Genomic DNA, 12,572 nt, shown 5'->3' on the forward strand with positions numbered 1-12,572 from the left:
ACATGCAGAGAGTACTTAAATTTTCCTCTCCCTTCCAGCAAGAGGCCATGGCCAAACACCCTCCCATCTTCTCATTATAAATAGGTTTACTTTGCAGTCCATTCTTGTTATTCTCGCTGCCACTGAATAGGGGGTGAATTTTTTAATTACTGGCCGCGATTCTCTTTAGAAAACCCCACGCGCGCCAACCTCAGTACTGGAGCCTGGGTGCATGAGGCGCCTGTTCTAACTTAGGCAACATTGGGTCATCTGTTTATTTTCGGGGGGGAAGGGGGGAGTGGTGTCAGAAAGAAAGGGCGGCCGTTGCCCAGGCAACCGACACCCCGGGCAACGGCAAGGGGAGGCGGGAGGGGGCGTGGCCTCGGCGGGACCAGGCGGATAAGAGGCGGCGCTGACTGCCCGCCTTCTAAGCTGGGACTGTTCTTGCGGCGGGGCGGAGGCGGGGCGGCCCGGCACCACCTCCGACTACCTGGAAAGGCCCGGGCTTGCGAGCTAGCGAGGCTCCGGGCCCATCGCTTCCTCTCGCCACGTCCCCTGCCGAGGAGGCTCGCTCCACGCGCCAACATGGCGGGCGGGCGCTGGGGCCCGCTGCTGACGGCGCTCCTGGCCGCCCGGGTCGCGGTGGCGGAGGAGGCCGGCCCCGCGCAGGCCGCGCTGCCGGAGGAGCGGAGCTGGGTGCGGCCCATGACCGCCTCCAACTGGACGCTGGTGATGGAGGGCGAGTGGATGCTGAAATTGTGAGTGTGCCCGCACGTCCCGCACGCCACACTGCCCCCTGGGCCCCGCCCTCCCAGAGCCGCGCGGGCCGCTGTGGAGACCGCACCGCCCGCTGGGCTCCGCCACTGCTCGCCCCGCGGCCCGCCGCGCGGGGGCCGGCTGCTCACGCTGCGCATGCGCGCCAGGCCCTCCGCGGTGACAGCTGCGGGTGCGGAGCATCGCGCCTCTCTCCGCACCCGCCGCCCCCCTCGCCTGCTAAGCCCCCTGCCTTTGGTGGTGGGGGCGGGGGCAAGAGTTGAGGGATGGGGTGGGCAGCGTGCCAAGGGGAGTCGGGGGAAATGGAGGAAATCTGTGAGAAAATCGCGTGCTTTTGGTACGGGTGTGTACGAAGAGAAAAGGGCTGCCATTCAGTGAAATTAACGCGCAGTACAAATACGTAGCACGGGCTACGCAGGGTATTTGTTGAATGGATAATTACAGACCGTGAAGGGCACACGAGCTAGTGCAAAGTATTTTGGTTTTCATTTTGAATTCTCCGAGATGTCATTGTGAAAAATAAAACAGGAAGATGGGGTGTTTTTGAAGTTTTAGAACAAGATTTCAAATAAATATTGATATTCCTTATCATTTTTAGAGGTAGAGATTTCTGGGTAGATAATTGTGCTACTGTAATAAAGAAAGGGACATTAGTACATCGCCTCTTTTGAACAATAGAAGGTAAACTGTGGATAGTGTCTTTGCTTGAAGGAGATGGGAAAATACAGTTTTGAGTTAGGAACAGGCACATGGCTTAAAATTAACTTCTAGGAAGAAAGTGATCCTTTGGAAAAAGCCTTGAAGGAGACCATGGGAGGATGTTTGAACAGGCTTCAGAGACCATCACGGTGAGCTTGTGGGGAATATGAAGAACATCTGGAGAAATGATACCTTATCTCCTTAGACTGTAGTTTCAGATCATGTACATACTTGATCACTACTGTTTGGCCATTAATCTTACCTTGAGGACCCAGACACACAGAATTGGATCTTTCCTTTATTTGTCCAAGACCACATTTTGGTTTTCTCAATTTCGGTTGCAAATAGATGCGTATGGAGAGAAAACCTCAGCGTGAGATTAGGGCCCAAAGTTACAAGTCTCTTAGCAGATTACGCTGTTCAGAGAACATAGTACACATTACCCCTTCAAACATGCATTTACCTTTTGTCCACAAAGAAGGTGATAGACCTGAAAGTAAAATACCTTTGGTGTCATAATGAACCAGTGAAATGATTAAGGAAATATGTAGTCATGAAGCACTTATTAAACTACTTAATGAGTTTAGTATGAGGAGGATGAAGATGAAGAGGTCATTTTCCATTTAAGAGAAGCTTTTCACGTAAGTGGAGCTTTATTCAAGACTGTCATGTTTGTAATAATTGTAAGATTTTAGACTGCATTTTGTCAGCTAGTACTACAAAGAGTTCTTTTTGAAAGTAGGTGCTTTTACGGTGGAGCTTTCTAGATGCCAGTTTTCTGATTAAAACTGAGTTTGTGTATGTACATGATGAAGGTCAAAACAGAAAGGCCTCAACTCCTTTATAGCTCCTTTTTGGAATAACCATCTCTCTATTTTTTTTTTCTTAGTAAAAGAACTAAACAAGCTAAAGCTCAGGTGAGTGTAAGCCATGTGAAGCTTGTAAACGTGCAACAGCCAACAACTCGTATGTTTGGCTACGTCGACTGTCAAATTAAACTTTTCATAAATGTTCAAGCCCAGACATAGTAACCAATTGCTCTAAAATTGCCATGTGTCCATCACATGGAATATGTTGGGCTGTGATGAAAGATGGGACTTAGAACCCAGAAGTAAGCTGTATTGTGCCTGAGATCATTTTAGAAGTTCCCTTTTCATTGGGTACACTTCAGAATAAGTCACTATGAAGGGAGGCTCTAAAGGAAAGATTTAAACCATTGTATCCAACTTTTTTCTACATAACAGAACCTAAGTCCTGAAGAAATATTGTTGCTCTTATCTGTTTGTGATACCCCCTTTCCTCCCTTTCACAAAATTGAACACTTAAAAAAATATAAAATTCATTATATTCTCAACCACTACAGGCCTACCATAAATTTCTAAGAATTCACTCAAATAGCCTTATCAGAATCTTTTTGCTGATGTATAGAACAGAGAAAAGCCAAATGTGTTAATACTAGCTACCGTTTCAACACTTTTTTCAAGTAAACAGATCATAATAAATGGAGATTGTGAGGGGTCTACAGATGATGCATTTAACTTTTCTAAAGAAGCAATTAGGAGACTTTCTGATAGTATGAAAAATTTGACATTACTGTGAATGACATTTATTTGTTCATTTGCTTATATCCTACTTCTCTTCTGGGATTTTTTTCTCTCATATCCCACTTCATACAAAGCTCCTATAATACAATTTTTGGTTATATTGGTATTGATAATTTTAGTTGTTTTTAAGGACCTAGCAGTGTTTTCTGCTCCTGTTATGAAATTTAATTTGTTATATTTTATTTGTTTTAAAAACAGTCAATTTTTTTGGAAACTTGCAATTGAATTTTCAGTGTTTAAAAAGCACTTCTCTGTTAAGGGGAAATATCAGTTAAAATATATATTTGTAGTAATTCACCATTTCAATTCTGAAACCTTTTTTTAAAAAAATCTGAAAAATTATCCCATTATTATTTGCATTTTCTTTAATGCTTGTTGTATATTCAGTTTTTCTCTTCTTGTTTGCTTTCATATATTGTTTTATAATTTTAATCCCTATTTCTGCCATGTCTCTATGATTGGCTTGTTGTACTTTTCTAATCCTAACCTCTGATGAAAAGTTTGCCCTTTCTCAGGATTAGGAAAGAGTATATATAATCCTTAGAATACCTTCTGAAGTTTTCTTTTTTTTCTATTTCCATTGTTTCATACTATCCTTTATTCAGTTACTTTGCAACCTTTTACTATTTTAAACTTTTTTGGTTCCCATTGTATCAGTTCTTGAGAATACCGCTTTTGTTCTTTTGACACACAAAAATGTACATTCTATATATTTTTCTGGTGTTTCCCCCCCCACCCCAAAGAAATAAGTAGATATCCAAGTAGCTTAATTTTGATCTGCTTTCTTTAAAAAAATATTTATTTTATTTTATTATATACATAGTGAGAGCACAAGCAGGGAAGAGGGGCATAGGGAGAGAAAGAGAGAATCTTTTTTTTTTTTTTTTTTAATGTTTACTTATTTTTGGGAGAGAGACAAGAGTGTGAGCAGGAGAGGGACAGAGAGAGAGCGAGATACAGAATCCAAAGCAGGCTCCAGGCTCTGAGCTGTCAGCACAGAGCCCAGTGTGGGGCTTGAACTCACTATCCATGAGATCATGACCTGAGCGGAAGTTGGGACACTTAACCAACTGAGCCACCCAGGCGCCCCAAGAAAGAGAGAATCTTAACTGGGCTCCACACTCAGCATGGAGCCCAACTCGGGGCTCGATTCCATGACCCTGGGATCATGCATGACCTGAGCTGAAATCAAGTCAGACACTCAACCAACTGAGGCACCCAAGGGGCCCTGACCTGCCTACTTTTAAACTGATATTCAGAAGAAAAGTATATCTTTGGGTTAATTTACCTCTGTAAAGCTTATAGATCTTTATAAAATACTACCTTTTCTGACTTGATTCTAATTTAAATTAGTCACTGTGATGGAGGGAAGCCTCATTTATATCCTTAGAACCTCTAGGTTTTAGTACTTTTTTTCCAAAATCCTTCTTATTCCTGAAGAGAATGCCTTCAAGCAGCATCACCTTAGCTTGTCAGATAGTCATAATTTTTTGAAGTTTAATAGAGTATAGTGATGTGTGGATTGAATGTTTAAGAGATAGTCATTAAATGCTTGTTATGTTTCAGGTTTAGACTTGGGGGTCTTGGAAGATGAAAATGAATGAACGACATTCTTTGATTTCAAGGGACTGCCAATCTACTGTGCTCTGAAGGAAATAAATAGCAGATACAGCATTCATTTATTTAGCAAATGTTTCCTGAATGCTTCTTCTCTGTCAGGCATTCAGCAGTGGTTCTCATCAGGGCACTGTTGGCATCTTGGGTTGGACAGTTCTTTTGATATGTGGGGATGGCCTGCCTGTTGCAGAACCGTTAGCATCACTGCCTCTACCCATCACATTCTAGTGTTCATGTGACATCAAAAACATTTTAATCATCTCCATTCCCTATGCACATTCCCAAATGTCTCTGATTGAAAACCACTGCCCTGGGTACTGTTATGGGTATTTAAAAACACGAAAAAGAATAGCTCATAAGTGAACATAGAAGTATTTAATTTCAGATTGTTTCCACAAAGGGTTATCCACATTATCACCTCTATGATCATCATCATCTCAGTCACAGTAAACAGTTACATTGCTTCCATTTCATGTCCTGAATGCTGTCTTATTTAATCATCCCAGCAATCTGGTGCAGAGTTAGCATTCTCATTAACTAGGGGAGATGAAACTTGAAAAGGTTAAAGCTTTGGCCAAGGCCAGATCCTTAGGAAGTGATTGGCAAGGCCAGAACTAGAACGCAGGCCTGAGCTTTGCAGTTCCTGCTGCAAACCTAGGAGAATAGCGGGGAACTAGGGGAGGAAGGTACAAAGCCTGGCCGGTTCATGCTTAGGCTGTCAGCTGGCCAGCACCATGAAGGGTGCACTATTAAGGGAGGCCTTTTCCCTGTGGGATTCAACGACCCGCCCATGGTTTTATCGTCTCTAGATTCTCCAGATGAGGAGCATTATTGCTATATGCTCATTCCTGACACTCTTCACCACCCAAACAGGTGCTCTGCCTTTTCTGCACCCCAACCACCCAGGAAAATTCTCACTTTGCCTTGTTTGTACCTAGCCTGGCCCTTATCACAACTCATAATTATATATTAATTTAAATGCTTCTCTGACTCTTCCTCTAGACAATAAACTTTTCAGTAGAGAAAGAAATTTTTTCTTTTTCCTGTTTATCTCCAGAGCCTTAATAACTATCACATTCAATAAATACTTTAAGTAAACGAATAATAGACTAGTTGTTCCTTTAATCAAGAGCTTCCTCAAGTGTATCACTGAGGTAACACCTGTATATATTGTCTTAGATACTAAGGAGAGTCACTATCATCTCCCATTTGTTCATTAATGTATTAAATATTTACTGTGGTCCAGGACCTGCCAGGCTCTGTTCTGGCTCAGTATAAGCAATATACCAGTCCCTGCTTTCATTGAGTGTTTGTCTTTTTTTTTCTTCTTAATTTTTTTTTTTAACATTTATTCATTTTTGAGAGACAGAGCGTGAGTGGGGAGAGAGAGAGAGGGAGACACAGAATCTGAAGCAAGCTCCAGGCTCTGAACCGTCAGCACAGAGCCTGACACGGGGCTTGAACTAAAGAACCTTGAGATCATGACCTGAGATGAAGTCCAATGCTTAACTCACTGAGCCACCCAGGAGCCCCCATGGAGTGAATTCTGTTTTCTCTAGCACATAACATGATTTTTGTGGAGTTATCCATTTTTATTTTTTCTCTACATTTTATGATAAAATGCCCTAGAAATGATCTTCTAAAGAAATCGAATTAAATATAAGCCTTCCAACTCTTGGATTATTATGAGTTTTCCCATGTTTTCCAGATATAAGAATGATACTTGATGTAGTTAAGTCATCAGCTAAGACATTTTGATTTAGTTTCATGTATTAAGGCATAGAAAAATGACCCTAGTTTACCTCTTTCATCTTCATTGTCACATATTCTTTTGAGCATTTTGGGCAAAATAAGTTCTAAGTGAAAATCGACTGTATCAGTCATTGTCTATCTCATCTCTGCATGGATGAGAAAAGAGAATGTACGGGGACACACTGGTGAAATTTGGGCCAAAACAGAAGAAGAAAATTTGCACATTATTGGGAGAATAAAAATGTAGTGTTAGTAAAATTTTATTTCTAGGAAATGTATTTAAGTTAACTCCTTTCTCTGATGTGTTTCATGTACTTAATGAAATCTCACACCAAATTCAGTTGGTTCATGAAATCAAAGTAATCAAAGGCCTTCAACTACCTTACATATAACAGAAACTAAGTATAATTTATGCATGAATTGCATAACATGAATGACGAAAACATGCTTTAGAATTTTGTTTCCCAAAGTGGTTAAAAACCTTGGATTAATATTCAAGTCTGTGTTTTAGCCGTGCGGCATTTTATTTTTATTTTTTTTTATTTAAAAAAAATTTTTTTTCAACGTTTTTTATTTATTTTTGGGACAGAGAGAGACAGAGCATGAACGGGGGAGGGGCAGAGAGAGAGGGAGACACAGAATCGGAAACAGGCTCCAGGCTCCGAGCCATCAGCCCAGAGCCTGATGCGGGGCTCGAACTCACGGACCGCGAGATCGTGACCTGGCTGAAGTCGGACGCTTAACCGACTGCGCCACCCAGGCGCCCCAGCCGTATGGCATTTTAAATGTGTTTATGAAGCTTGCTAATTTTATATACCCCTGGCACCTGGGAAAAGCTTAAATAGATAAGATACTGTCATATAGTTTTCATGACTGTAAAGGTTCTAATTCCTTTTGGAGGCTCTTAAAGAAGGATTAATTTGAATGTAAAAGACAGTTATGGCAGGTCAACCCTTTTACAGTTCTTAGAAGATTGACATTATGAACTAGTTTTAAATAATATAAATAAAGATCGTGATCAGTCCTTTCTGATGATTTTCATCATGCGTATGTACAGAAAGATTACATTTACATACGCGTACTTACACAGACACAGAGAGTGCATTAGCACATGAAAGTCATGACTTTTCTTCTTTGTATTCGTTTGGTCCCTGAAGAACCTTCTTGCAGTGGGTTCTAAATTACCATCTAAATCATTGTCCTTCAGATACAAAAGAATACTAATAATTTGAAAAGCTGAAACAACAGTGGGCCAATTCCCACACCAGAGACTCAGAGCTGCCTTATTTCTACCACCAAAGAATGCACTAAGTTAATGAATGATGTTGGTGCACTCCAACACAAATAGCTCTGATTAAATCTCAGAAATAGTGGCATTCATAGTCCCTCAGTCTCCAGTGGGTAGCAGCTACATAAAAAATGGAATATCTAAAATAACCTCAGTGGCATTTTTATATCTAGGGATCAATGTTACCCAAATCCCACTTTATATAATAGCCTGTCTAGAGACTAGGGACTGGTATGTAAAAAAAAAAAAAAAAAAAAAAAAAAGATGTGGGGGAGCCTGGGTGGCTCAGTTGGTTGAGCATCTGACTCTTGATTTTGGCTCAGGTCATGATCTCATGGATATGAGAACAAGCCCCAGTCAGGCTTTGTGCTAGGCATGGAGGCTCCTTGAGATTCTTTCTCCCTCTTCCCCTGAAGCACCCCCCCCCCCTCAAAAAACAAAACAAAAACTAAATGCTCCATCTGGGTTCTTACTCTGTGTGGTCTTAGGTGACCTTAAGCTAGGTCCTTTAAATCTGCATTGTCTGTTTGACAGTGAGGTTGTAAGGTTCAGATGAGCTAATGTATCATAAAAGTGTCTTGGAAACCAAACAGTGTATTAGAAATGTAATTGGTATTAATAATTGTTCTTAACATGTACCTGTTTTATATAAGTCATCTAATCTCCCAACAACCTTCTAAGGTAGCTGGTGTTATTATCCCATTTTGCAGTTGAGGAAGCTGAGGCATGGAGTGAGTATTAAGCTGCCTGCCCAAAGTCACATGGTTAATTTGTGGTTGGTCTTGCTGAATCCTCTGGCAGTACTCTTATCTAATACACAGAAATGCCTGTCAAAGTATACTTAATAATAAAATGTCCTCTTTTTTCCTAAAGTTTACCAACTGCTTGTCCCAGTAACATCTGCCATATGACGGGTTTTTTCTAAATTTATTTATTTTTGAGAGAGAGAGAGAGAGGGAAAGAGAGAGAGCTTGTGCACAAAAGCAGGGGAGGAGCAGAGGGAGCAGGAAACACAGAATCTGAAGCAGGCTCCAGGCTCCAAGCTGTTAGTACAGAGCCCGACGTGGGGCTAGAACTCAAGAACTACAAGATCTGAGCTGAAGTTGGACACTTACCTAAGCCACCCAGGCACCCCTGAATGTTTTTCAAATATGTAGAAAATGACTTTTCTCAAATAAAGACTATATATGTTTTTTAATTTTTTCATTTATTTATTCAGCAAATATTTATTGAGCACTTACTGCACCAGGTATATACAATGCCCTGGAAATGTAGAGATTCACATGTTTAAAATCAGCTATGTTCAAAGATGTCAGTGGATTGTTCTTGGATCATGTCTTCTGGTCCACATGTATCTCTGGGATCTCAGGGACTAGACAGTGAGGTGTAATGAGAAGATTAATGACCTTTTAGAATCATCTTGGAATTGGCTATTCTACTCCTCTAGAGAAGTATGAACAATCCTTAGAGAGGGTGAAAAATTGTGCTTAAGTCTGGTTGCATCTAGGGGCCTGGCTGGACAGAGAAATGCATGCCTTGCTTTGGACAGCCCTTTCTCTTGCTGGGCTGGGCCTAATCTCAATACTTGTCTTGAAGTAAATGCAACCCATCATGTTGACTTTTAACCCCCTGTAACCTCCTCATAATGTGAAAGATCAAAATAGTGCCCACTTTCAGTTTGTTACTGTTTTTCAGGAAAGTTGGTTTGTATGCATCATTGCATTGAGTATTGCATGGCATTTACAGGCATGCTTCCGCCCAGATTGAGATAAAAGGGTTTGTAAATGATGACCTAACAGCACCTTTGTGCCAAATCTTATTACAGAATTTGATCATTTAACACTTTTTCCCCTTTATTTCCTTTCCTAAGACATTTTTTCCCTGTGTGTGCATGTGTGTTTGTCTTATTCTTTTTTTTTTTTTTAATGTTTATTTATTTTTGAGAGAGAGAGACAGAGGTGGGTAGACAGGGGCAGAGAGACAGGGAGACACAGAATCCCAAGCAGGCTCCAGGCTTTGAGCTATCAGCACAGAGCCTGACGCGGGCCTCGAACTCACGATCTGTGAGATCATGACCTGAGCCAAAGTCAGACGCTTAACCGACTGAGCCACCCAGGTGTTCCTGTCTCATTCTTTGGGAGACATTCTTTCCTACCTCTCTTTCTCCCCCACCACTTTCTTCTCCTAACATAAAAATAATACTTGTTTTGTAAAAATAGTTCGGGAATGGAATAAAATGGAAAATAAATCGGGGGTAAGAATCAACATTTTCACAATACTGAGCCTGCCCATCCAGAACTTGGCATATCTTTCCATTTAATCAAGTCTTTTAAAAAATATATTTAATCATTATGTTGTACCTGAAACTGATGTAATGTTATATGTCAGTTATACTTCAATAAGACGACAAAAACTATTAGGAAAATTTAAAAAATACACAAAAATAGGGGTAGTACAATGAACCCTCATCATCCATCATCCAGATTTATCAGTTGTATCAACATACAGCCAATCTTGGTTCGTCTATATCTCCTGCCCTCTACCCCTTGGTGGAATAATTTACCTACTCTAATATTCACCCATTGTATGTAAACAATCAGTGATATCAAGTCTTTTAAAAATACCTATTGCATTTATCCACTCAGTATTTTGACTTGAGTTGAGGATTTTTAAAGTATAATTTAAACAGATTTAAGCAGATTTTTTTTTTTTTTAAATTTTTTTTTCAACGTTTTTTATTTATTTTTGGGACAGAGAGAGACAGAGCATGAATGGGGGAGGGGCAGAGAGAGAGGGAGACACAGAATCGGAAACAGGCTCCAGGCTCCGAGCCATCAGCCCAGAGCCCGACGCGGGGCTCGAACTCACGGAGCGCGAGATCGTGACCTGGCTGAAGTCGGACGCTTAACCAACTGCGCCACCCAGGCGCCCCTAAGCAGATTTTTAAAAAAATTTTAATGTTTATTTATTTTTGAGAGAGAGACAGAGACAGAGAACGAGCAGGGAAGGGGCAGAGAGAGAGAGAGACATAGAATTTGAAGTGGGCTCCAGGCTTCAAGCTGACAGCACAGAGCCTGACATGGGGCTCAATGTCACAAACTGTGAGATCATGACCTGAGCCAAAGTTGGATGCTTAACCAACTGAGCCACCCAGGCACCCCATTTAAGCAGATTTTTAAAATATGCCTAGTTGGTGGCATCCCAAAATATTCAGTGTCCAGTGATTTTTTTGTGAGCATTGTGAGCATTGTGAGCGTTGATTAATTTTATTTGCTGCTTTTTCCGTCTGGGTATTATTCAGCAAAACAAAATATCTCTCCATTTGTACTAATGTATTTTTGTGATATTATTCTGTAAATATTTTCCTTTTACTTGTGTTCTATGTTAGTACTTTAAAATGGATTTCCAGCACATGTTACTGTTTGTTACCAATAGTTTATAATAAGCATAGCTTGACCAACTCTTAAAATCTTCATAAGGCATATTTGATCTCAATCTCTTCTTATTTCAAATTTTATCTTCCTTTCCGTATTAGTTTCCTTGGACAACTGTAAATTACTACAAACTTAGTGGCTTAAAACAATGGAAATTTACTCTCTCACAATTCTGGAGACCCAAATTCCAAAATCAAAATGTTGGCAAGGTGGCTTCCTCTGGAGGCGCTGTGAGACTGTCTGTTCCATGCCTCTCCTAGCTTCTTGTAGCCAGCGTGGCTTCCCTTGGCCTGTAGCTGCATAACACCCATCTCTGACTATGTTTTCACAGGGCCTTCCTTCTTCTCTGTGTCACACTTCCTTCTTCTTTCTCTTGTGAGAACCTATCCTAAATCCAGGATAGTCACACCCCAAGATCCTTAATTTAATTATATGTATAATGACCCTTATTCCAAATAAGATCATATGCATAGGTATGGGGGCTTAGGAGTTGGATATATCTTTTTAAGAGACACTGTTAAATCCACTATATTTCTAAACAGGAACCTTTTCTGGATTCCTATTTTAACATCTGCATATAAAATCTTGGCTGTGTTACAGCTTTATGACCTATTTATGATGTTTTCTAGGATCATAGGAACAAAGCGAGGCCCTTAACATATTGCCAGGATGACAGCCTAACCTTCCAGTTTGCTTCCTTCCATCTTATCCTTCCCTGATCCATTATCCAAAGAGCTGCCAGGTGACTTTTCCAAAAATGTAAATCTGGTTATGATTCTCACTTTTTTAGAGTATAGGTAATGGAGCTTTGAATAAAGTCCTAACTCCTCATACAACATTTTAAAAGGCTGTGAATGATGCCTTTGTCCTGTCCTGTCAGTACTCTGATCCTTCACACTTAACTGTTCTCTCTGCTTAGATTAGAACATTCCCTGAGCCCTCTCTGCCCGTTACTCTTACTTTAGATCTTAGCATGGATGCTCCTTTCTCTGTGGGTCCACTGAGATCACCCAGCTCCTGAGTGTCCCATAGCATCCACATTGAGTCATGGCATTTGCCACTTGGAATGTCATTACCCCTATGTTTACCTCTTTTCATCTGTGGGTGATGCAGTCCACAAGGAGGAAGGAGGTACCACGTTTGTCTTGTTCACGGTTGTGGCCTCAGTTTCTAGAATGGTGCTTAGATCATGTTTGTTGAATGAAAAAAATAATGTAAAAAAACAGAGTTCTGGTTGAAGTCCCAAGTGTTTATTTCTAATTCCTCTTCTATTTAAGAAAGTGTCATTTAGCCAACTTAGCCTATAGCTTCTACTTTCTGAGAATGCTTCTGACTGCCACATATCTTTGGAAATGATTTGCATTTGGGGGCACCCACTGGCAATACATCTTCTGTCCATCGGATCTCACATTGATGGGTCTGCAA

General features: G+C 40.8%; 1 protein-coding gene and 1 long non-coding RNA gene across 2 annotated transcripts in view; both read left to right on the forward strand.

The window, feature by feature from the left end:
* The first annotated feature begins 378 nt into the window (after positions 1-378).
* TMX4 (thioredoxin related transmembrane protein 4) overlaps positions 379-12,572 on the forward strand; it is a 45,920-nt gene continuing 33,726 nt past the window's right edge. The window contains exon 1 of the mRNA XM_025931835.2: positions 379-737. Coding sequence (XP_025787620.1) covers positions 565-737 — 173 coding nt within the window. The 5' untranslated portion in view covers positions 379-564. The remainder of the gene's footprint in view (positions 738-12,572) is intronic.
* On the forward strand, positions 3,966-10,418 carry LOC147582643 (uncharacterized). Its single transcript, XR_015249376.1, has 2 exons — positions 3,966-6,927; positions 7,186-10,418. It is a non-coding gene; the product is annotated as an uncharacterized LOC147582643 (long non-coding RNA).

The sequence above is a fragment of the Puma concolor genome, chromosome A3, assembly GCF_028749965.1.
Source record: "Puma concolor isolate L17-30 chromosome A3, mPumCon1.1.hap2, whole genome shotgun sequence".
NCBI classification, from domain to species: Eukaryota; Metazoa; Chordata; class Mammalia; order Carnivora; family Felidae; genus Puma; species Puma concolor.